Raw genomic sequence first — 27,393 nt, forward strand, 5'->3', positions numbered from 1 at the left:
ACTAGTACGTGGTTACAAAAGCATATTCTTCTTAACAATCAAAAACCGCCTTTTATATAAATTTGGTTCTCTATATTTTTTGAGAAAGAAGAAAAACTATTGATGTTTGGTTTTTCACTTATCACTTTCTCGTTTTATTTGGCAAAATCATCAAAGGGTTGTTCTATAATTAGTCTTCGTTCTTTGAAGTGTATCTTTAACGAAGGTAGACGCTATAGTCTGATCCTGGAAAGTTGTGTGTCAAAAGATGTGATTGCACAAAGTTATATATTCCGGGATACACGAATCAATCTTTGAGGACAACGCTCTTGCTTGATTCTATACCATTGTGAGATATTTCCATACTCCACTTTTCATCTATTGTAATTTATTTATTTTATTGTTAATTTTCAGATTTATATTATTTTATTTCAATAAAAATTTTGTGCGCCAGCCAAAATTATTTCCAACATTTTTGAATAGGTTATCTTATCTTTTTGTAATTACTTGGACCTATATGTAAGGAGGAGGTTGTAGGTACGTGTGATTCCAAGTAGATTTCGAGGGGGACGACTTGTATTTTACACAAATAATTGTAGTTGTGGGACATCACACCATGTTTACAATTGGATAAATTTGAAGATTCTAAACATTGCATTCCACATGAAAGGAATTGTTTGTCTTTTGCAGTTTATGTACAAAATCACCAGCAGCTTTCAGACTAAGATATATATTTGTTTTAAATTTTTTATTTTTATAGTCCACTTGTGGGTTTGGACTCTGAGAATCAAACAAGTGGCTTGATAATAATTTCATTTTAGGAGTCAATCTTTCTCAGCTTGATTATGAAGTGAGCCACCACGTTGTGTTCTTGTTTCAAAATTAAGTGGTACATCCATTTTGATCCTTACATAATTTATTTTTTTCATTGAATTATTAATATCCTCCGCAAAGGATCTATATGTAGAATGGGCACTCTATTCCATAAGAATAATTATTTCATTTCAGAAGTTTATTCCACCTATTCAAAGATGCTCTTAGAACATGTATATATATACCATAAATGCTTCGAAAAAATCATGTATAAAAAAGCAGGGGTGGAACTTGCTAGTAAAGCTTTGGTGGGACTAATTCCCCCAAAATTTTAAAATTATCCCTAAATTTCACGCTTTTTATATAATAAGTCCCCCCAAAATTTTAAAATTGCCCTTAAATTTTAAACATTTTGCAGTTATGTCCCCCACACTTCAACGTGTGGTTCCGCCCCTAGCCAATAAAAGGATTATTTCTGAATCATCTAAACTCTCCTGCGGCTAAGCCGTAACTGTTTCCTTTTACCTACATTAATTTTTTTTTTTTTTTTCAATTTATTATTGTTGGGCAAAGGTACAATAAGCTTAATTATATAATTTTAATTTACAACAGCGGTAACATTATGAAATTCAATTAGCAAGTAATTATTTCTTCTAACAACTTGTTAATTAAGGACCTCTGTGAATGTGTCATGCATGACACCACGTTTCTTTGATAATTAAGAAGAGGACGAGAGGAAAAAAAAAACAAACAAGTTAATTATTTTTTTGAAAAATATGGAGCTTTCATTGATGAAATTTCATGAGCATAAAGCTCTTACATCACTGAACATACAATTCTGAGAAATCATAACCAAAAGCTATGAAGGTTACAAAATCATAAAAATGACTTCAAGCTTCCGCTAACTTATATATAATTACATTGAAAGAACATATCTGTTTCGTGCAGACTAGATCTACGACATGGGTAGCCCAAATCCAAAAATAAAAATAAAAAACAACTAGAAACGAAAAATCCGATCATGAGAGTTAAGCCTCCACACCAATCCACTCTATCCTCAACCCGAAGGCTAGGAAAAACAAAAAACAAGAACTCCACAAGCAGCAGAGGACGATCACAGCATCGTAGACATTCCTTCGGAAGATACACCTTGGCCAAAGAAGACGATCAGATCTAAGATTGAAGAGACTAAGTTTGGATCTAGTTCTAGATTTACAAACTAGATCTAAAACAACCCGCCAGAAATGAAAACCGGATGAGCGTGTAGAAAAGACACCGAACACTGTTACCGTGAAAGGGGAGGAGAGAAGATCTAGATCTAGATCTTCACTCCTCTTGAAATGCTTCTTGGTGTTATCTAGAAGAAAAGAGAGAGGACTTCTAGACCATTGCAAATTCTTAGTACATCATTTAAGTTCAAAATTAGTAATTTAATAATATTTTACAATTAAATATAAAATGCAATAATTAGTATATCATAAGGTATGATAATGCTTGCTTGATTTTTTTTTTTTTTTTTTTCAAAAAAAAAAAAAAAAAAACGTTAGTTTATTGTACATCCTTTTAAGTTTTCTCTGATAATTAAGACGTCTTTTCTTAATTAATTTCTCTTTATTTTGAGTGTCAATTTAATTCATACACGTCACTTAAAGAAACCTCACGCTTGCTGTGCATATGTCCTGGAGGCTTGACATTTTATATATATTATTGTTGTTGACATCGATCTCTTTTTATAGTCAACAGAACCACTACCTGACTTAGGGCTTGTTTGAATGTGCATTTAAATTGTCTAAAAGTGCGTTTAACGCTCAAAATGTCCGTTTGAAGAAAAAAAAAAATCTGTTTTGTAAAACAAAAGATAGGTGCTTTTAAGAGTCAAAAAGCCCTCGAACATTCGGACTCGAAGTCGAAAGTTCGGTCAGAGAACATGGAATGTTCAGTGAAAATGCTAAGGTCCATACAAGGCTCCTATTTTCAAATCAACACGTAGAAAATCTTATCCTAGGACTTTAATAAGTTCGCACTACGATTAACATCAAACGTTCGGTGGGCCCCAGCTGAATATTCGGTCAGAGGCAAAAATAAAGTTTTTGGTTTGTTTTCTTAAATAACAAGGGTCATTACAACAATTGCAAGTAGTTGTTGTTTTATAAAAATGTTTAAGAAAAATATTTGTTTATCCTTAATGACCGGGATTGGGTTTTAAATTTTTGCGGGATCAAAATTTATCAGGCTTTTCTATGTTTTCTCCTATTTATATACTCTTTAGGATATGATATTTTACGTGTGACATACACCTCTTGATCCTTGTATCTTTTATGGCTTAGCATCATTGATAAAGATAAATTTATTGGAGTCATAGAGAGAAAGTCGACTAATAAACCAATTACTTTTGAAAAGTCCTTGCTTCTTTGTGTGTGGAATAACTTTCCGGTCTTGGCTTGTTTAGCGTTTACTTTTGTAGCTAAAAGAGGTGCAAATTGTATTGGCATACACCTTATACTAAATTTAATATTCAAATATTTTATTTATTTTCAACGACCCATTTTGGTCATTTTATTTTTACCTTTTTCTTGTCCTACCCTTCCACAAAGTCCACACGGTAACCAGTATAAAATCACGTGGGTAAGAAAAAAGCAAGGACCTGAGGGCGGCCAAAAACCCAGATTCAGAAAAGTTTCCGACTTGAAGTTCTTCTGGTTCCTCCTTTGATTGGAGTTTCTTCAGTTTTCACATTCACAGGTGAAGGATGGATAGAAGGCTTGTTGCAGAAGAGAAAATTATTGCAGAACTCTATGAAGCCTCACGGAATGGGTGTGTAAGCACCTTGACCACTTTGATCCAAAGGGATGCGCGCATTCTTGATAGAGTTTCACTCACATCCTTTAGTGAGACCCCCTTACATTTAGCTGCTTTGCATGGCCATCTTGAAATTAGTAGACTTATTCTTAGCAAGAAACCTACACTTGCAAAAGAGGTGGACTCGCTAAGACGAACCCCGCTTCACTTGGCTTCTGCCGAGGGTCACACCGAGATAGTAAAAGCATTGTTGCAAGCAAATAAAACTGTTTGCTTAGCTTTTGATCAGAATGAGAGAATTCCTCTCCACTTTGCTGTAATGAGAGGACGAATAGAGATCATTGAAGAGTTAATTAGAGTTCAACCAGAGTCTATACAGAAGAATCTCAATGGTGGGAGTTTATTGCACTTGTGTGTTCAATATAATCAGCAGGATGCTCTAGAATGGCTAGTGAAGTGGGCTGATTGCAATGAACTCCTCAATTCCAAAGACCATGATGGCAACTCCATATTGCATTTAGCTGTGATGCTGAAGCAAATGAAGGTGCGTTAAAAATATCTGTTACTATTCTCTTATAATAGATATTTCTTTCTAATGATGTATAAACACTACAAGAATTTAGGTCTTTAGGGGCGACTCTAAGTCGACCCTAAAAGTCTTAAAGTGGACGCTGTTGCCAACAGCGTCGACTTTTGGACCCTAAAAGTGTCGACGCTAATAGTCCGACCCTAATGCTCATACGTGTGATCATCAGCGTCCACCCCAAGTCGACCCTAATAATAACTTTTAGCGTCCACTTTCTCGACCCTAAAAGTCACATTTTTTGACCCTAAAACTGATGTAAAAGAAAGGCATAGTCGACGCTAATGGTTAACCATTAGCGTCGACTTATGGTGGACGCTAATAGTTAACTATTAGCGTCCACAAAGCGGACGCTAATGGTCCTAAAAAATTAAAAAAAAAAATTAACTATCAGCGTCCAAATAAAAGTGGACGCTAATAGTTAACCATTAGCGTCCATAAAGTGGACCCTAATGGTCCTAAAAAATAAAAATAAAAAATTATCTATCAGCGTCCACTTAGGGTCGACCCTAATGATATCTTTTAGCGTCCACTTTATGGACCCTAAAAGTCACAATTTTTTGACCCTAAAGGTGATGTAAAAGGAAGGCATAGTCGACGCTAATGGTTAACCATTAGCGTCGACTTAAAGTGGACGCTAATAGTTAACCATTAGCGTCCACAAAGTCGACCCTAATGGTCCTAAAAATAAAAATAAAAAATTATCTATCAGCATCCACATAGGGTCGACCCTAATGATTACTTTTAGCGTCCACTTTATGGACCCTAAAGGTGATGTAAAAGGAAGCCATAGTCGACGCTAATGGTTAACTATTAGCGTCGACTTAAAGTGGACGCTATTAGTCAACCATTAGCGTCCACAAAGTCGACCCTAATGGTCCTAAAAATTAAAAAAAATAATAATTTGCGATCGATCGCACAATCGTGTGCGATCGATCGCAGTACCAGAAGGTGTTCGAGAAGATGTTCAAGATTTTGCGATCGATCGCACAATCGTGTGCGATCAATCGTAGTACCAGAAGGTGTTTGAGATGTTGCGATCGATCGCACACGATTGTGCGATCGATCGCAGACCCAGACCCAGGCCAGGGAACCAAATTACTTACATATATATGCAAACCAGTTTCATTTCTGAATTTAAGATCAAATTTCATACAAATTTATTAAATTTAGTTATCAAGAATCTCACCATAACTAACTACTGAAACTAGAGGAAATTATTAATTGAATGACAAACCCGCTCCAAACTATCTAATAACTGAGATGCAAAAGAAACTATTTTCTGCCAAGAGGTTTAGTAGATTCAATCCTCCAACTTGCAATTAATATAAGTAAATGAGCACTATGACCCTTATTCAAATCTATAAAAATGCATTCAAGACAAAGTAGTGACAAGTATTAAGAAAAAAACAAAAGAAATATTAAACCAGGTCATACCCTGATCATTAGTTCATGCAAATCAATTACATTAAAATAAAGCGCAATAGATTATACAAGAAAGGTGAAAATAGTGCTTAATTTTAAAAATTAACTTGCATGAAAAGAAAAATATTCACTGCTTATGCAAGGAAAGGAAAAGGTAGTCACATACAGAACTGTTGGTATAATTGCCATAATACTCATAAATTACAGAAAGCTTTGTTTTTTACGGATTGTAGTTATAAATCAATCTAACAGTAATGGACGCTACCAACCCAGTTTGTAATGTAGAGAGCCTCCACCATCTCAACTGATCCGTTATGTACTACAGCAGCCACTTGGATATGCACAGAAGTCAAATAATAGAAAAGAGACCAAAAACAAAACTGGAGCACGTTATAAATTGTCTCATTAGAACAGAAAATTTTATTGTAAACAGTATTACAGGGAGAAAGCATGAAAAATGTTTGCATATGTATGCATAACCAAATTAGATATGAAGTTACACCACAAAAATTAGAAGCTGCTTATATAATGAAAGACAACCGATTATGGCTAATTAAGTAAATCCCAAAAGAGTAAATAAAACACAACGTCAAATAAAGGCATACCTTCTTCCAGTCTTTTCCATATTTCCGATAGGCTTCATAAAAATGCTCAAGCTCCTCCTTGCTCCATTGAGGTCCTAACTTATCAGAATATTTCCTTTTCTGTGCATAAAATACAGCAGCCAAAATATTTTTAAAAAAAAATATCTACACTTTGAAGCTTTAAAGTCAACTCAACTTAGCCTTAATCTCTGTATACTGGGTTGGTTTATGGACCTCAATAACAAATTATGTTTTTCCACATAAATATATTCCCATGCAAACAAGAGGCTCAATTGATGATCCTATATATTTTGTTGTTCTATCCTATCTGAAATTATCCTTTCTATTGCCACAAAGATTGACTGTGTCCAATACAAGCTAGAGGCCATCATTTTGAAGATCCTATCAGATACTTCAAAATTTCATAAAAGGCCCACACTACATTCTACCCTCCATAAAAACTGACCAACAAAGGTTTATTAAACTTGGTTAACAAGTGTAACCAAACCAAGACATAGAGAGTCAAAGCACAACAAAGAAGAATAATGGTTACAAATAAATGAACAAATAACGAGTTAGATAGGTATTAATTAAGTTATAGGAAAAGTAGAGGAAAAAAAAACTTGTTTAGAATCGAAGAGAACATGTTTATTGATTTGGAATGTGCATCAATTCCTAGTCCTAAGTTGAATGTCAAAGCATACTTGATCACCTAATTCATATTGAAAAAGGATCTCTCTGCCCAAATTGTTTCCTTCTACTGAAAAATAATGAAAGAAAAATGATTGTTTTGGATAACCAAAGCTAACATACCAGCTCAAATTGGCTTGAAATGCAATGCTCAAACTCCTCCACAACCTTACTTAGCACAGATTCAACCAGATTTCCCTCCCTGAAATTTAACAAATTTATTTTGAATTACTATACAAATTTCTATCCGTAAACCATATATGTTCTATCCTCAACATCTGATGTATGTGAAAAATGGGCTAAAAGTAACAGAAATTTTTATTTTAATGAAAAACAGAGATACTAAAGACCCTAATTCTTTGAGAATCCTGACATACTTGTTCCAGATCAGACGCCTCAAACGTAGGAATTCCCATTTCCTGCACAGCCACCAGGAAATTCCTCACATTCTCAACGTACTGAAATGCAGACAATGCGGCCCCATCAAGAACCAGAGCAGAATCACATGGACTTTCCACCACCTAAAAAGAAATCAAACTACTGCTTAAACATCCCAAATTGAAAAAACAAAAAAGACAGAATTTAAATGAAGATAAGGATGAGGAAAAAGCTAACCTTGGGCACAGCTCCAGAGTAAACCTAGTTGAGCACATTGCAGAGAATGATCCCACTTCTCAATCCCAGCCTGAACTCCTGCTTCGACGGCTCCGCCGGCAAATCCTTCGCCCCCACTACTCCCACCATCTTCCTCAGCCACCCCGCCGCTATCAATCACCAAAACAAAACAAACCCATCAACCACTCTCTCCCATTCATTCACCACAACTAACACATCTTATACCTCTTTATCCTATAATTATGAAAATGATATAATATAAAGGGCAAACATATAATGAATAATGACTTAAAACTACAAAACGACACCTATCATTGGAAACAGAAGCCAAAAACCACAAATATTGGCAAACTACTATGCATTAACACTACTTCACCACATCAGACAACAATCTTCAAACTAATCTAAATGCTCACAAGTGACGTAACTCAAAATGACTAACCTCATCAAAATCATCAAAAATGTGTGAGAACTGCCCCATGAACCAAACCTGCCAAGGGAGAAAACTATTAAATATATGTTTTACAATCTATGGTCAGGAAAATTTCAAAACCCAAAATAAAATACTTATCTGCATCCTCTTCCTTGCCAATTCATCCTTATAAGCAATTTGAGTAATCTACCACAATAAACCAATATATAATATCAAAGACAATAAGAATGAAACCCAACATGATAGAGAAAGAAATACTAAAAATGTGTTTGGTCATGAAACATATTAAAGTAAGAACCTGCTTGGGTGGTTTAACTTTCTTGTACTCTTATCATCCTGCATACACTTAAAAATAAAATTTAGAAAGATATTATTACCCCCTTGCATTGTTTACTCAAAGCTCTTTAACCTTGATAAACATGTCGAGGGAGATTTACTAACTCAAAAGTTCTTGAACCAACAATTTTGCGAATATCTTAACATAATATAAACCAAATAAAAAGTACCAACAAATATACATTACCAAACAGATCATGATCAACAAATACTCAAATACACAATAGCAAATAGAAAGTACCAACAACTATCCAAATACATAGTATAAAAATAAAATATCTACAAATAGATGGTATCAAAAAGTACAGCCCAAATAAATGGTTATTCCAAAGCTCCCTCAATTGTTGGCTTCACTTGATGCACCTCCAAGCAAGCTCCCTCCAGACCTAATAAGAATAGAATTTCATATAATGATCAATAACCTTTTTAACGATTACTTAGTATGTGTGTTTTTGTAAAATTAATGCATAGATATAGTTTCACTAACCCTCCAATACGTGACATTAAGAACTCAACAGTGGCTTTCAATTTGTTGGTTTCCTCAACGTTGGCTTGCAAATTCTCCCTATACTGATGAAGTTCGATTCTAGTCTGTTGAAGCTCGCTTTGAGTATCTTCTTGTCTTTTCCTACACTCGTCATGGTTGTCGAAGTGCGTGAACGCTTGAGATGAAGTACTTAAAGGGGTGGGAATAAGTCCGCATCCCATTCCTCTAACGTGACCAGATCGTCGGCCCCCTAGCACTTGTGTGACTATTTCTTGCATTCGGTCGTCGACACTTGTCCCCTCCACACTGCCTTCCTCTAAGGCCTCACTGGTTGTTAATTCTTGCATCTGAAGCTGCACAAGTCATAGTTGGCTTTAGTTTAATATATACTTCATGCAAGTTTACTATTCATGTACTTCACTAATCAACTTAATTATCGGAGCGTAAAGATTTACTTACATATAGACTTTTGCATTTGTCGTTCACAAACTCTTTATCCTTTTTTCTTATATGGGTAGCCTCATATAGTTCAACAGGATTGGGCTTCACTTTTGTTTCTTGTTCCTACACATAATACATATTTAAAAGTTTACACTAAATAATGTTACTTTAATTAAATTATAAAAAATAGATACTTACCTTTTTGTAAATGACGTTAACAAATGAACAAGTGCCAGCTGTGTGATTTGTTTCCAATTTGCTTCTGTTTTTTATATTTCGTGCAGACTTTTTCTATAAAATTTGGAGGAAAAAAAAAACACAATTATTCATAAAATGTCCTCAAGTGCATGCAAATTATATCAATCTGAATTTTCTAATCAGTATAATAATATATATTTACCTTCCATTGATCGTCATCAAATGAGTCGCATATTAGGTTCCACTGTTCAGGACCATATCCTGCTGGCACGTTTTCCCTCCCAATAGCCTTAGCCTTGGCAATCCCCTCATCATCGTCTTTATCAATGCCTTCAAAATATTTTTTGTAGTGGTCTCTATACAAGTTCGAACGAATCCTAGCATATGCACGACCCAATTTATTTTCAACAGCTTTGACCCAATTTATTTTCAACAGTTTGTGTCGGGTTTGCAGGTCGTGTCATAAATGAATGACCTTTATGAATGGGGATAATAAACAAAGTTTTAGATGTGTATTTTTCTTATTGCTTGTCTTGCATACTACACACTTTGTTCAAGAATGATCAATTTCTCTCTTCTCTTCCTACATTGTTGCTCTTCATTTGGTGTGTGATCCATGACTCGGATTGCAACATTTGGTCACCGTTAATCCACGTACATGTACCACAAATTATCTTGCGTCGGATTTGGAGCCAAATACTTGTTTTCATGTTACTTGTAAGGCAAGGGTGTTTCTTTTGTTATGTTTTTTATGTGATTGTTTTCAACTATTTCTAAGTTGGTATCTTAGGGTCAGAGATGTAAATAGGTGCAACAGAATTAGTGGCAACCTTGGCTGTGGTTGAGCTTTTTGAGCGTCAGGTTATTTTTGGTACCCTTATCCACTATTTAGCTCTTCAATGATTATGGCTTACATATTTTATTGTCAAGTATGTGTACCCTATCATTAGCAACTTAAGATTATTGGCTCAAATATTTTATTTTTATTGTGTTTTCTTATGAAAAAAAATTGTAAGTAACATATTTTATTGTCAAGTACGCTGTTTCTCACTCTTTCAGGCACCACAACTTTGAGGAAGACATCACTATAAAAATTGTCTTATTGAAACAGGGTCACTATTAATTTCAAGTCCCTAAGGACCTAGTCTCAAGATACTTAAACCCAGTTAGCAGACCAAGAGATCCATATAAAAGAGAAGTGCATCTTAAATCCTAGGTGATTAGTCCCTAATACCATAATGACACTAATCAAGCCACTTCTTGGCAAATTAATTTTTGGTGAGATTTCCACCGGCAGGTCCCCTGCACGAGGGCGAGGGGTGTGTACATTTCAAAATATTCAAGAAGAAGCCTGAGATAGAACTAGGGCTGGCCGCTTAGATATGAGCTTCTGGAAACCATTTATTAATGAACTCCAAGTGCCGGATAGAAGATACTTGCAAGAACACAACAGTTGGTAGCAACTGAAAATTGTTCCAACCAATTGAACAGACAAAGATCACACTATGGCATTTACTACAACAACAACTACATAAAAAGAGATTTTTTGGGGATGGGGTTGGGGGAGGAGAAATGACAAATAATTTTCAAAATTAAAATTTTGTGGTATTATTAATTAGCTTATTAACCCAAAATTCATAGACTTATTGGTAGTACAATATCATTAAAGTGAGATAAAAGCCATACTTGACAATAAAAAAATCAATACCAATTCAGCATTACTTTGTTTGAATTTTCTAGTGTCAATGTAGATCGTGTTAAACGTTTTGGACGAACTATTTTCATTATTATGGCTATTGGGGCCTAATTGCTAGCTGGTTCGTTCAAGGGTGGAACTTATACTCTTACTATTTAATTTCATTGGTAATTTTGAGTTATTGTTGAGTTTATTATTTGATTTTTTTGATGGACGCATGCTTAGGATCGAAGCAGAACCTTCTGATTTATATGCCAAATACTTGTTGCTTTAGCCAAATACTTGTTTTCATATATAATCACTATGGATGAGTATAAGAGTATATAGGTTAAATTTTGTCCGACCCTAAATTGTTAAGAGTATATAGGCAACAAAATGAAGACCAAAATTGAATAAATTTACACCCAACACAAGCTTGAAATGATCAAATATTAGCCTTCTACCATGTTTGAAAATATCCCAATACTTTATCACAGGAAACAGTGTAGAAACCACAAAAATCAACCATTTTAGATGCAAAACTGCAACCCATGAACATTGCTGCTGCCCAATAGAAAGAGAAGAAGAGAGGAGAAACTCATACCGGAGAGAAAGCTGCAGGAGAGCGTTAAGTGCGCCGAAGTGAGAGCTGGCAGAGAGAGGTGCGCCGGAAAGAGAGCTGCCGGAGAGAGAACCTTGCGTCGGAGAACTGAGTGAGAGAGAGCGATCGAGAGAGAGAGTGAGAGTGAGAGTGAGTGCTGAATCCTGTATTTCCTCCGAAAATATGAACTGAGTGAGAGTGAGAGTGAGAGAGAGAGAGTGAGAGTGAGAGTGAGAGTGCTGCAGCTAAGGCACGTTTAGGGTATCATTTCATTGTTTTCCTCCGAAAATTTGAGCCCCCCGCCAGTTTTTAGCAGATGGCGGCAAATTATTTGGTGTAGCTCATTTAGTGGCTATTTGGGGCATTGTTCTTAAAAAAAAAAAAATTGACAAAAATATATAAAAAAAAAAAAAGGCTCCAAAATAAATGAGAAAAATATAAAAAAACATTCAGCAAGTTGTAATTTATTTTTTGAAAAAAATTTCGTTTTTTTTTCAATTATTTTATTATTTATTTGTTAAAATAATAGGGGTATTATATGAATATTAAAAATAAGTGGCATTTTTATACAATTTGGTTGTTCGGGAGGCTACTTTAGTATCTTTTTATAATTTTCCAAAAAAAAAAAATTATACTACCAATTTTTTAATTTTTATTTATTTATTTATTTGTAATTTTTCTCTTATAATATGTTTTTACTATTATAATATTAACTAAAAATTTCGGTTCATAAAATTTTTATGATAAAGATCATTAAGTTGATATTTCTCTTATAATTAGTTATAAAATAATACAAAATCTAAAGATAATATAAGATCAATATAACTAAGGCACTAAGATAATATAAAAAGCTAATAGTTCAATTGAATGTTGGATTGAACCTTCAATTGAATGTTCGATTGAACCTTCAAGTGTATCTAGTTTGATCTATCAATTGATCATACCACAGTCAATGGAACTAATTCATTAGGATCGCTCGGATGTTTGATCGAACATTTAATCCTATCACGATCAATCGAACTAATTCAGTACGATCGATCGGACATTTGATTCTATTATGATCAATCGAACTAATTCATTACTATCGATCAAATGTTTGATCGAACGATTGATCCTATCGCGATCAATCGAACTAATCTATTAAGATCGATCGGATGTTTGATTGATCATTTAATCATATCACGATCAATCGAACTAATTCATTATGATCAATCGGATGTTTGATCAAACATTTGATCCCATTACAATCGATCAGACTAATATGTAATAGTATCGATCAGAATTGATTTTATCAAATGTTTGATTGAACCTTCAATCATGTCAAGTTGTATTGATTGTATCCCGATCAATTTAAGTAATGCACTAATATAATATAAAATGCTTAGACTTCAATTCAATGTTCGATCGAACATTTAATTTGTTTGAATTTTGTTCGATCATTTGATCTTATCACGATCGATCGATCGAATGCACTAGGTAGGACCAATCGGATATATGATCAAACCTTCAATTTCAATTGTTTCAATCATTTGATCTTATCACGATCAATCGAACTAATTCATTATGATTGATCAGATATTCGATCAAACCTTCAATTTCAATTGTTTCAATCATTTGATCTTATCACGATCAATCGAACTAATTCATTATGATTGATCGGATATTCGATCAAACCTTCAATTTCAATTGTTTCAATCATTTGATCTTATCACGATCAATCGAACTAATTCATTATGATTGATCGGATATTCGATCAAACCTTCAATTTAATTGTTTCAAGTTTCATCGATCATTTGATCCTATCATGATCGACTGAACAAATGTACTATGATCAACCGGATATTTGAATGAACCTTTAATTTCAATTGTTTCAATTTTGATTGTCACTTGATCCTATCATTTCATTGTATCACTATCAAAGTTGTTGTACATTATTCAATAAAAATTAAAATAAAATTAAAATAAAAAAAAATTAAATTCTGCCTCTCTTTTAACATTCTGTTACTACGATCGATCTCATATTGGTTGCGATCGATCGCAGTCACAGAATGAACAAGTTTGTACATTCTATGACTGCGGTCGATCGCAAATTGGGTGCGATCGATCGCAGTCACAGAAACAACACATCGATGCCATATGCTGGCCGAGTGCGATCGATCGCACAATTTGTGCGATCGATCGCACTCGGCCAGCACATCAAGTGACCTATTTTAGGTCACTTTCCCCCCACACCCACATATTTTTCTTCTACATCCAGCACCCACCTCCGGCACTCCTCCACCGTTTTTCACAACCTCTACCACACAGCCACCTCACGGTTCTCTTCTCCGGCAACCATACCAGGTATGTTTCCCCACCTTTAATTTACACCCCTTTCCCCATTCCCATCAACACCCCAACCCCGATTACTTCCCCAACATTGTATTTTTTCTCATATTTCTGCAATTGTGGGTGTTCATCCACCCACATTGCTTTGTTGTGGTTGGATTTTGTTGTTTTTGCAGGGGGTTTTGAGCGGAGTTGGTTTGTTCTTCAATTTTGGCTATCTCTAGTGCACACCAAGTGTTTGTCAAAAGTCCCCAATCAACCTCATCATGCCAAGAGCTCGAGCTTCGTCCTCCCGAGGGTCCGATACCAGAGCCATTTGTCCCCCGCCCACTTTTGAGGAGCGGGAGCTGCTATTTGAGACCACCTTCGCCATTCGCGAAGACTTTCAAAATCTTGAGGCGACTCAATGGGCGGTCGCCGAGTTCAAGCGACGGGGCCTCAACAAGCTTTTCAAGCCGGTCACCACCACTGCCTACAGAAAATTGGTGATCGAGTTCTATGCCAACCTGTGGCATGACTGCAACAACGTGGCGGCCCTCTCTTCCAAAGTGAAAGGCAAAGCTATTGACGTAACACGGGCCGACATTGCTGCTGCCCTTCAATGCAATCATGAGCACCCTCCAGAAGCCGCACAACTTGCTGAGCAACCGGCCAGATTCTACGTGACGGAAATCATTGAGGACATGTGCGATGGGCAATATGCTGATTCCCATCATAATGCCGGCAGCCGATCGAAGCTACCTCAACGGCTTTGGTTTGTGGACTCCATATTACACCGTAATGCTTTTCCGTTGGGGCACAAATCTCAGAGGCGGGATCAATTTCTTCAAACACTCTACGCCTTCCATAAAGATGCTTGGTACTCCATTCCCGACATAATTTGGAACCAAATTCAGAAATTTGGGAATGGGGTGCACGTTGGAGGAGCGGAGTCCACACATTCATGGGGGTTGCCTTTCCCATACTTAATCTCGTACATCCTCCGGAAGAAAGGCATCAAGGGTACCGCAGCTGATGAGCCAGTCACTACTACTCCCATATTTGGCATTCGCCAATGGAACAAGCGCTTGTCCCACATGCCCCGGGGACCAGCACCTGGTGCGGAAGAGAGTGAGGCCGAGCCGATGGCCGAAGATGAACCTGAAGTTGAGCCAGAGGCATCGGAGGAGGAGGAACAAAACCGCTCACTTATTGAAGAAATAGCGGGCCTTCGGAGAGAGTTGGCTGGCCAAAGAAAGGAGGCATCCAAAACTTTCAAATTGATGGACAAACGCCTAGACACCTTAGAAGAATTGATGCAGTCCATTCTCACCCGGTTGCCACCGCCATCTGCAGGAGCATCATCTTCTGGACAGCAGTGAGCAGGGACCACCGTCTGGCTGAAGACGTTAAACTTAGCGGTCATGGGAGGCACCCCCTAGTTTACCCTTTTTATTTTGTTTAGTATGTTTTAAGTTAATCTTCTTATTTGTCTTTAGTTTTGTTTCTTTTTATTTGTCTTTAGTTTTTAAACTTAGCGCTCATGGGAGGCACCCCCTAGTTTACCCTTTTTATTTTGTTTAGTATGTTTTAAGTTAATCTTTTTATTTGTCTTTAGTTTTGTTTCAATATATTCATCATATCATATATATACACTATTAGATAGGTAAAATTTAATATGAATTATGAAATGGGAATTAAGAATTAAGAATTAAGAATTAAGTTTTCATTCGGGGAATTAAATCCCATTTGGTTAGGAATCATTTGGGGAATCCACTTAAAACTGAAGTCTTCAAATTAGTCCGAATGAAAACTTTATCCTCCAAATGAAACTCCTAACCAAATGGCAAATATATACAAATTAAAATCTTTCTTTAGGAGGATGGAATTGAAATAGAAGAATTTTTCCTTTTTTTTTAAAAAAAAAAACATATATATTGAAACAACCGTACATATGGAATATTAAGTGCAAGGGAGACTTTTACTTTTACGGTTAAAATTTTATTTCGTTATATTTAATGGTGCATATTGTGTCACTTTATTTGAAAATTTTAAACAATGTAGTGATATATACAAAATTTTAGTGGATGCTATTGGGCATCAAATTTTTTTTTTTTTTTTTTTTTTTTTTTTTTTTTAATTTTCCTGCATACTCTTTAGGGTCGACAAAGTCGACCCTAATACTTAAGCATTAGGGTCGACTCTAGAGTCGACCCTAATGATCACTCTTCAGCGTCCACTCTTAGTGGACGCTATTGGTGGTTAAATGTATTTTTTTTTTAATTTTTTTTTTAATTCCTGCACACACTCTTTAGGGTCGACTTTGTCGACCCTAATACCTAAGCATTAGGGTCGACACTCAAGTCGACCCTAATGATAACTCTTTAGCATCCACTAAAAGCGGACGCTATTGGTTATGAATATTAGGTTTTTTTAATTTTTTTTTTATTCCTCCCCACACTCTTTAGGGTCGACAAAGTCGACCCTAATACTTAAGCATTAGGGTCGACTCTCAAGTCGACCCTAATGATAACTCTTTAGCGTCCACTTTAGTGGACGCTATTGGTGGTTAAATGGATTTTTTTTTAATTTTTTTTAATTCCTCCCCACACTCTTTAGGGTCGACTTTATCGACCCTAATACTTAAGCATTAGGGTCGACTCTCAAGTCGACCCTAATGATAACTCTTTAGCGTCCACTTTAGTGGATGCTATTGGTGGTTAAATGGATTTTTTTTTAATTCCTCCCCACACTCTTTAGGGTCGACTTTATCGACCCTAATACTTAAGCATTAGGGTCGACTCTCAAGTCGACCCTAATGATAACTCTTTAGCGTCCACTTTAGTGGACGCTATTGGTGGTTAAATGGATTTTTTTTTTAATTTTTTTTTATTCCTCCCCACACTCCTTAGGGTCGACAAAGTCAACCCTAATACTTAAGCATTAGAGTCGACTCTCAAGTCGACCCTAATGATCACTCTTCAGCGTCCACTCTTAGTGGACGCTATTGGTAAATAAAATGATTTTTTTTTTTTTAATTTTTTAATTCATCCATACACTCTTTAGGGTCGACAAAGTCGACCCTAATGATTAGGCATTAGCGTCGACTTGAAAAGTCGACGCTAATGATCTTTTTCCCGCCTTTTGAATATTTCCCGCGAGTATATTAGGGTCGAGTTATTAGCGTCCACCTTAGAGTGGACGCTATTATTCATCTTTTGGGTCGACTATTAGCGTCCACTTGAATGTGGACGCTAATACATAACTATTAGGGGCGACTTTCAAAAGTCGTCCCTAATAGTTGAGTATTAGGGGCGACTTTATAGTCGCCCCTAATGAGTCGCCCCTGATGACTCAGTTTCTTGTAGTGAAAGTAGAACAATGTCTACGTCTATGAATTTATTTGAGATCAACTTCTCTTTTTTCCTTCCTTTTTTCGCGAGCTTGTTTTGCATTCATAAAGTAGGACTAAAATTGTAAATTGGTAGAAGATATATTCGTATGTAAAGGAAAAAAAAAGAAGGAAGAATCACAATGTTGTCATACATGCCCACAAAAAATAGAAAAATCCTCTTTTCATGTGGTTCTTCTAAAGATCATGCAAAGAGATACGTAATAAATAACCCAAGAAATATCATTCAATGTGGTTGAATTAAATTTATTTGGGTTTCTTTTTGTTGAAGTGCTTTTAGAGTTTCCGGTAGCTATTGGTCAATAGAATGTTCTGTTTGCGCAGGCCATAAAATATCTACTTTCAATACCTGCAATTAAAAGAGAGGCTAATGCCACAAACAAGCTTGGCTACACAGCTTCAGATGTCTTAGAGGCCTGTGATGTCTGTTCAAGAGATTTTAAATGTTTTGAAATCCAAAAAATTCTAAACGAAGCTAGCGTGAGAAGATCAAAGGGTCTAAATTCTTCCCTACCACCCACACCGAGTGGTACTAGTGTTAATGAAGCACAAGAATCTCAATCAGGGTTTAGGAGATGGTGGTGGTGTGTTCTTTCAGCATTAGATAAACGCTTGAAGCGTCAGGGAAATTGGATGGAGGAAACACGTGGCACATTGATGTTAGTGGCTACTGTCATAGCAACCATGGCTTTCCAAGCTGGGATCAGCCCACCAGGTGGCGTTTGGCAACAAAATATACCCAACTCCATGGATGGTTTCAATTGTAGCGACGTAAATGTATGTAAAGCCGGCAAAGCAGTTTTATCTTGTTCTGATCAAGACGATATATACATATTGTTCTTGTATTTCAATAGCATCTCGTTCTTTGCATCTTTGGGCGTCATACTTTTGGTTATTACTGGATTTCGAATTAGGAGTAGGTTTTTTATATGGCTTTTGACATCAGCCATGCTTACCGCAGTCGCGTCCATGACACTTACCTATACAACGGCAGTACATCTTGTAACCTCAAAATATCTTTTTGAAAGAATTACTTCGTTGGGCTCGAAATTATTTTTAGATTGGTGCGGATTGCTTGCGATTGCTGTTGTGATTCACATAATTCGCCTACTGCATTGGATGGTGAAGAAGTTGATTCACATAATTCTCCAACTGATCTATTCGATGTTGAAGATGTTTTGTAATTTCATACACAAGTTAACAAGGAGTGCAACAGAAGACCGAGCTAATGCCTAAGAGGAAAAATGTCATTATCAGAATTTCTGTTTAGCTTGGAATATGAACAGAATTGAAGGAATTAAAAATGATTGGCCTTGTTATCTTTTGCTATTGTGTTCTATTTTAGATTATTATGTTAAAGAAATTTGGCATGCTTTTTTTTTTGGCTGACTTTTGCCTTAAATTTGGATGTTGTTTGATGGTTTATGGAGGAGTTATGCTAAATGACATCACATGTCCTCTTTGTGTCATTTCTAAATCAATGTGACTTTTAAAATTACTATTTGATTTTCAATGGATTACTATTAAATTTTGATTCAGTAATGATTTTAAAAACCACATCAATTTGAGAAAACATAAGGAAGACCCACATCTTCCTTTTAGCATTAGTCTTTGTGGAGACATTTTTGGTATTTTATGCATTTAGAGTTGGTAATCTAGTTTTGTTGGATGTGGATTAGGCATAGTTGGCAATGCATTATTTGGCTCTATTTAATTTATACATTGAATGCAATATTGTTATGGTATTGGGAATGAGACATTGATGAATTGAAAAGGTCATTATTGGCCTCAATCTTCAGTCATGCCACCTTAGGTCATGCCCCAAGTTCTAGAGGTAGAGAAATTAGGAGAAATTGTAACATATTCTCTTTAAAAGTTTTATTCTTCTACCACAGGTTCCCACAAAAACATAAAATCACCGGTGCACTATAAACTCCCATTATTATGAACTCACAAGCTCATAATGTGCTAGCATTCAATGAGCGATAAAGTTACTAAAACAAACCTTAGAACCATACAACCTTAAAACTTTAAAACAATACATACTACAATTCTTTCCTTACAACTCAAGAACTACAAGATCTTAATTCTTAAGTTATAGTACATACCATATTGCTCTTGCTGAAAATATGAGCCACTAATCAAATGGGTGAAAGCTTTACACATAAGAGTCCAACCTCTCGACTTTGTTGTAGTATTCCCTAAAGTTGCGCCATAGTCACTGCACTATCTATAACTGCAATTTGAAATTGAATACATATTACATTTACAAGTAGAAGTGGGTAAGTTTACGACTTAGTAAGTAAATTAAAGTTAAGCAATGTGTGCAAGTAAGCCTCATTAAGTTCTTGAACATAACCTGTTTTGTAGAAATCTCAAAGAATCATAAACAGGATATTCTAAGTAAAATCGATTATGTTTTTACTGTAAAATAAAATAGCTTAAGGTTTCATTCTCTTTGTTTTCTTTTTATAAACTATTATAGCTTAAGGTATCACTGCACATAAGAAAATTAATGTTTTATTCAAGAAAATACCATTATACTTTTGCTTATAAAGCGAGATTATTCTTTTGAAAGATGTTTTATTTTCATTTCATCGAGACTGTTTAACCTTAACCCACTTACCTGGCATTGCACGTCCAAAATTAAACCATAATTTCCAAAAAAACAAAGCTTAAATGACGACACAACAAGAAATTTACTCATCAGGGGCGACTATTAAGTCGCCCCTAATAGTTAAGTATTAGCGTCCACTTTGAAGTGGACGCTAATAGCCGACCGAAAAGATGAATATTAGCGTCCACTTTACAGTGGACGGTAATAACTTGACCCTAATATACACGCGGGAATTATTCAAGAGGCGGGAAAATAGAAGCGGCCAAAAAAAATACTTTTAGCGTCGACATTTATCGATGCTGATAGTGGAGCAATAGCGTCTACTTACACTACAAGAAATTTACTTATCAGGGGCGACTATAAAGTTGCCCCTAATACTCCACTATTAGGGGCGACTTTTGAAAGTCGCCCCTAATAGTTAAGTATTAGCGTCCACTTCAACGTGGACGCTAATAATGGGTCGAAAGGTTGAACATTACAGTGGACGCTAATAAGTCGATCCTAATATATATGCGGGAATTATTGAAGAGGCAGGAAAAATATTAGTGGCCAAAAACAAACTTTTAGCGTCGACTATAATAGTGTACCAATAGGGTCCACTTAAGTCGACGCTAAAAGCTGGAAAAATAAAAAAAAATAAAATAAAAAACAAAAAAAAAAAATAATCATCTCAATAGAAAGTGGACGCTAATAATTAAGCATTAGGATCGACCCTAAAGATTAGGAAGAAAAAAAAAATTGTTGAGCAATAGGGTCGATTAAAAGTGGACGTTAAAGACCAATTATTAGCGTCCACTTTGAAAGTGGACGCTAATACCTACTCTTTAGGGTCAACTTTAGTGGACCCTAAAGAGTATGTAGAAATTTTTTTTTTTTTTTAAAAAAAAAGAAAATTGCTGAGCAATAGGGTCGACTAAAAGCGGACGCTGAAGACCCATTAGCGTCCACTTTGAAAGTGGATGCTAATACATACTCTTTAGGGTCGACTTTAGTGGACCCTAAAGAGTATGTTGAAAAAAAATAAAAAATAAATAAATAAAAAAAAAGGAAAATAAGAAAATTGCTGAGCAATAGGGTCGAGTAAAAGTCACCGCTGAAGACTCATTATTAGCGTTCACTTTGAAAGTGGACGCTAATACATACTCTTTAGGGTCGACTTGAGTGGACCCTAAAAAGTATGTAGAAAAATTTAAAAAAAAAATTAAAAAAAAAATAAAAAGAAAATTGCTGAGCAATAGAGTCAACTAAAAGTGGACGCTGAAGACCCATTATTAGCGTCCACTTTTGTGACGTGTCGTTTTGACACGTTACCAAATTATGACATATAATTAATTAGTAACGTATTATAATGGTAACGTGTCAAATTGGTACGTTACCATTTTGGTATACTTAATTGCGTGTCATTATGACACGTAATTAAGTACTAGCGTGTCATTATGATACGTAATTAATTGGTAACATGTCATTATGGCACATCACCAAATGGTGACGTGTGAAGTTTTAAATGTTATTAAAATATCTAGTAACGTGTCATAAATTGTCACGTCACTACATGGTGACGTGGCAGAAATTAATGAATAGTATACACGTCACTAGTAGTCCATTTTTTTTATAATAAATGCTGGGATTAACGTGAGAAAGTATGAAGAGCTTTGAAGGAAAACTGGTTGGCCTTGCTATTGTACGTAGTATGTGTTATGTTAAAGACGTTGGTATACTTTTGTTGCTGACTTTTTCCTTGAATTTGGATATTGTTTGATGTTCTGTGGAGACATTGTTGGTCTCTTGGATATAGAGTTATAGTGAATAGCGATAGACATGTGGATGATCTGGACAAGCATACTTTGCAGATTGGGAGTGGAAACATTATGAACTACATATATTTTTCCCATGGCGCACCAGATGGCGTCAAGAGCTATAACTACAAAGAGCTGAAACTCATAACCATATCACATAATTACTTTTTTGAAATGAGCCTTTTTGGCTTAACTGCTTTTTTGAAATGAGCCTTTTTTTTTTTTTTTTTTTGGCTTATTTTGATTTTTTGGGCATTTTTAAAATAAATATAAAGGCTTCAACATGTGAAAATGCTCAACAATTTTATCAATCGAACCCCAAACTATATATATATATATATATATATATATTCAAAATGTTTTTATGGGCTGGGAAATTAGATGCAATGGACGTACAATGAAAGGACAAAAAAAAAAGCTTGACTCCTATTCCAAATCATCTCTTTCTTCTCGGTAGTACTAAAAAACTAACAATTAACAACATTCCTTACTATGAAAGCACCATTGCCAATCTCTCTAAGCATACAAATTCTAATAATGAAAGCATAATTCCGCTATTACATTTAAATTGCACAAAAAATTTGTGTCGTGTATTCCTCAGAATATCTATGATGTTGTACTCCTCCGCTGCTGAGTCTAGTGGGGCTTTATTGTTTTTAGTTTTTTTTTTTCTTTGATTTATTTTTTGTTCCTTTTGTCCTGGCTTTTGGGTTGACGACATGAGTTGACTCTTGATCTTTGGCTAAGGAGGATTAGATTGATGTGGGGGTTTATTTTTCATGGTCAGAAAATAAGTTTTGGGAATTTAAGCTACCAATTTCTTAGATCTAGTTTGCTTGAAACAGATTTATTTCATAACTGAAGTTGTTCATGGGTTAGTGAAAGCTAGTATCATAGATAGGATTTGACTGTAAGAATTTTTTTATTGTATCTATGACTTTGCAATTTCATAGCACTTGGCTATATTTTATAGAGTTTTTATGTTCTTGATATTTTATCAATGAATTTTGAAAGATTCCCGTTAAAAAAAAAAATAATAAAAAAAAAATAAAAAAAAAATAAAAAAATAAAAATTTAAAAATAAAAAGGCCCCTAATACATAGTTGGACCAGATTGGAAACAGTATTTGGCAATATACCATCATCGGACGCGGTCATTAATGGCAATACTCTTCCAAATGATTAGGATCTCCTACAATTTCAAATAAAGTGTAGATTATCAAATTCAAAAATTAATTTATGTTATTTTTAGGCATCGAAATGCTTTGAAAATATCGCATATTAAAAGGTGTCATATTATAGTTGAAAATTGAGTATATTTTGATCGGGTTTCTTACTCTCTATGTTGTGAAAAAGTTTTGAACAAGAAATTGTTTTTTGGTTTTCTTAATAATAAACATCTCTACAAAAGTTAGAAGAAAAAAAAAATCATTTTGGGAGGAAAATGTTTTTTGACTATCTCGATAACTTGTAACATTTTTTATATGTGACATTTTCGAAGTGTTTCGATACTTAGAAACGACCAAAATTCTATAATTGGAGAATCTACATTTTTTTTTTTTGAAATTGTTGGAGATCTTTATCCATAATTCATTCACACCCAACAACATTGACCACTTTCCCAATTAATCCTAATAGAAAATGAAAGCATAATCCTAATGATCACACTACAAGAAATCTACTCATCAGGGGCGACCTTATTAGGGGCAACTGCAAAGTGGACGCTAATGATCACATATCAGTGTCCACTTCCAAAAGTCGATGCTGATAGTTGATTATTAGCGTCCACTTTACAATGGACGCTAATATGTCGACACTAATATACTAGCGAGAGTTATACCAGAGGTTGGAAAACAATTAGGGCCAACAAAATAACTATTAGCCTTGACAAATGTCAACGCTGATAATAAACTATCAGCGTCTACTCAAAGTCTTGTAGAAAAATAAAAAAATAAAAAACAAATAAAACTAGAAGATTAACAGCGTCCACTCAAAGTGGACGCTGATCATAGCTCAATAGCGTCCACTTTCAAAGTGGATGCTGATGATACGTCATTAATATCCAATTTAGTAGACGCTAATGCTATTGTACAAAAATAAAAAATAAAAATAAAAAAATAAAACTAGAAGATCAACAGCATCCACACAAAGTAGACGCTAATGATAGCTCAATAGCGTCTACTTTCAAAGTGGACACTGATGATAGGTCATTAGCGTCCAATTTAGTGGACACGAATGCTCTTGTAGAAAAATAACAAAAAAAAAAACAAATAAAACAAATAAAACTAGAAGATCAACAGCGTCTACTCAAAGTGGACGCTGATGATATGTCATTAGCGTCCAATTCAGTGGATGTTAATACTCTTGTACAAAAATAAGAAAAAAATAAAACTAGAAGATCAACAGCGTCCACTCAAAGTAGACGCTGATCATAGCTCAATAGCGTCTACTTTCAATAGGTGAATTAGTTTGATTGATTTTGATAGGATTAGATGATTGAAACAATTCAAATTGAATGTTTGATCGAACATCTAATCGATCCTGGTGAATTAGTTCGATTGATCGAGATAGGATCAGATGATTGAAACAATTGAAATTGAATGTTCGAACAAACATCCGATTGGTCCTAATGCATTCGTTCGATCGATCGTGATAAAATCAAATGATCAATCAAACTTCAAACAAATTAAAGGTTCGATCAAACATCCGATCTATCCTAGTGAATTAGTTCGATTGATGGTGATAAGATCAATTGATCGATCAAAATGGATACAATTGGAGGTTCAATTGAACATTCAATTGAACTCTAAACATTTTATATTATCTTAGTGCATTAGTTATATTGATCCTGATACAATCGAAGAGAAATGTCCTCTTCCTTCACATTCGATTGATCCTATTGCATTGTGTCAATCGATCGATCGTGATACAATCAAACTTAATACAATTGAAGGTTTGATCGAACATCTGATAAATCGTAATGCATTAGTCTGATCGACCATGATACGATCAAATAATCAATAGAACTTAATATGAATGTAGGTTCGATCGATCATAGTGCATTAGTCCAATCGATTGTAATAAGATTGAATTATTGATCAAACTTGAAATGATTGAAGGTTCAATCAATCGTCCAATCGATCATAGGTTCGATCAATCATCCAATCGATCATAGTACTTATAGTAGAATAAGTCAGAAGGATCGATCAAATTATTTAAATTTAAGGTTTATTCTAGTGCATTAGTCCGATCGATATGGATCATGATCATTGATTGTGATAATTAATTGAGCACCCTCCCATTGGACATCGTCATCCAAGTACAACCATGTAAGTTGACAAATGTTGAGTACTTTTCATCTCTACTGACTCAAACTTAATCCTTCTCATATTCTCAATAATATAATTACCCAAGTCATTAACTAATCGATCATAGTGCACTAATTCGAATGATTGTGATACGATCAAATTATCAAACGAACTCTATAGATTTTTCACTATCGATCATTGTGCACGACTAAATGTCGGATCGATCGTTCGATCAATTTTTTTTTTTTTTAACATGTTCACACAAGGGAAGGGGGAGGGGAGATTTAAACTAGTGACCTCCGCTTTATGAAGCCTAGTCCACTACCGATTGAGCTATCCCTTAGGGACGATCGTTCAATCAATTGGACTAGTGCATAAGAATAGTAGAAAATTCATAGAATTCGATTGAAAATAAATAAGGGAAGAATATATTAAACAAAATAAAAAGAGAAAACATTTACTAAGAATTTTTTTAAAAAAAAAATTAATTAATTTTTTACAAGCTAAAAAAAAAATTGATAGGCTTATATGATTTTTTAATGGGCGAAAAAAAAAAAAAAAAAAAAAACACCCATCGAGTTCAATTGAAAATAAATAATATATATCTAAATATTAAAAAATGGTATATATATATATATATATATATATATATATAAAATAAAATTAAAAATTAAAAAATAAAAAAGAAAAAAGTAATACTTAAACTATCAGCGTTGACCTATAGCTGTCGACGCTGATAGTCTAACTATGAGCGTCGACTAAACTGAGTCACCGCTAATAAGTTGATATCAGCGTCGAAGTCGACGCTGATAGTAAAACTATGCCGTTTTCTAAATATTAAACACGGGATCAATTAGCGCTTTTTTTTTTTTTTTTGCCAAATTTCAACCCCAAGTTATTCTCCCGCAATTTTTTGCCATTCTTTCTCTCTCTGTCTCGCTCTCTATTACTTTCGTCTTGCTTGTTTGATTTGGGTAGCTGATTGTGGGTTGATTTTCGGAATGGGCAGTGCAGTAATGGAAGAAGATGAAGGAGGGATGAGCTCACGACCAAGGAAGAAGAAATGGGCAAGGTGAGTTATTTTTATTTTTTCTTTTTTGTTGGGGCGGCAGAGCAGCGCCTAGGCAGGTGGGTGTTAGAGCATATCATGGAGTTCAAAATAATAGTCACAGTATAAAACTATTACTGACTTACAATTGAAGAATATCACTGAGTCACACTTGAAGACTATCACTGAATTACAGGTGAATAATTAAAGATTATCACCTAGCTAACCTAGTTAGAGTAGAAGTCTATTTGTATCCAACATAATTATCCTATAAATAGGAGCATATTATATTGTACATATTACTCAGAGAAATAAGAGTTTAATGCAGCCTTAAAGCTTGATCTTGTGGATGTAGGTCATAGACCGAACCACGTAAATCTCTGTGTTACTATCTTATTATTTTCGCATTGTTATTTATTATTATTTTCACATTATGAAATATTTCATGGTATCATAGCAATAGGCTAACGCCATTGTATGATCTACTAGTCCTGTGATTTTCTTTTTCCTTCAATTTATTTTTGTTCCTAGAAAAAAAAAGATTTGCATGGCTGCATCCTACTCCACCGCTGCCCCTTCGCCAACACCGGGTGAACGCCGCCAGCCACCGTCTTCCATTCCCGCTCACAGCCCAGCGGTTCCCACGCTATGTCTGGCCTTCCACGGCTCCATCCAGCTTGTCGCCGCCAAGCCAGTCGAAGACCAACCTGTCTCCGCCCAGTCGTCGCACCTTCCTCAGCACCGCACAATAGCCTTTCGGTGCCGCCTACCACCATTCCAGCCGCGCCGTTGATCTTCCAACCTTCATTCCGTCAATCTTGGCTTAGAGAGAAAAGAAGAAAAAGGCTCTGTCGTGAGAAAGAATTTTAAGAAGATGAAGTGTGTTTGGTTCCAGGTGTGAGTTATCCTCACTTAAGTGCAAAGTTATTCCTATTCTAGTTTAGGAATATGATATTCTTGTTTAGCTGTTATATTCGGAGCTGTTTGGTTACGGGAATAAGGTTATTCTTATCCCAACTTATGTAAATAGAGTCCTTTTCCAAAAAAAAAAAAATAAGAAAAAAAGGCCCAAGTTGCCCACCGAAAGAGGCCCAAGTTGCCCATTTTTCTTTCATATTAGGCCATTGGCCCATTATTTGTAATTTGGCATTCGTGGTATTGCTCATGCCAATTTTGGCCTTTGTGGTATTGTTTAAAACCCAGGCATATTTTAGCCCACAGTTGGCACATACCGGCCATAGTAGCCG

The 27,393-nt window shown here is 35.2% G+C and overlaps 1 protein-coding gene across 1 annotated transcript; it reads left to right on the forward strand.

The window, feature by feature from the left end:
* Positions 1–3,541: 3,541 nt before the first annotated feature.
* Positions 3,542–18,614, forward strand: LOC132185360 (uncharacterized). The gene is made up of 2 exons (XM_088518431.1): positions 3,542–4,135; positions 17,703–18,614. The coding sequence occupies exons 1-2, from the start codon at positions 3,542–3,544 to the stop codon at positions 18,612–18,614; spliced, it is 1,506 nt and encodes a 501-aa protein (XP_088374557.1).
* The last annotated feature ends 8,779 nt before the right edge of the window (positions 18,615–27,393 follow it).

Source organism: Corylus avellana, chromosome 7 (assembly GCF_965113065.1).
Source record: "Corylus avellana chromosome 7, dhCorAvel1.hap1.2, whole genome shotgun sequence".
NCBI classification, from domain to species: Eukaryota; Viridiplantae; Streptophyta; class Magnoliopsida; order Fagales; family Betulaceae; genus Corylus; species Corylus avellana.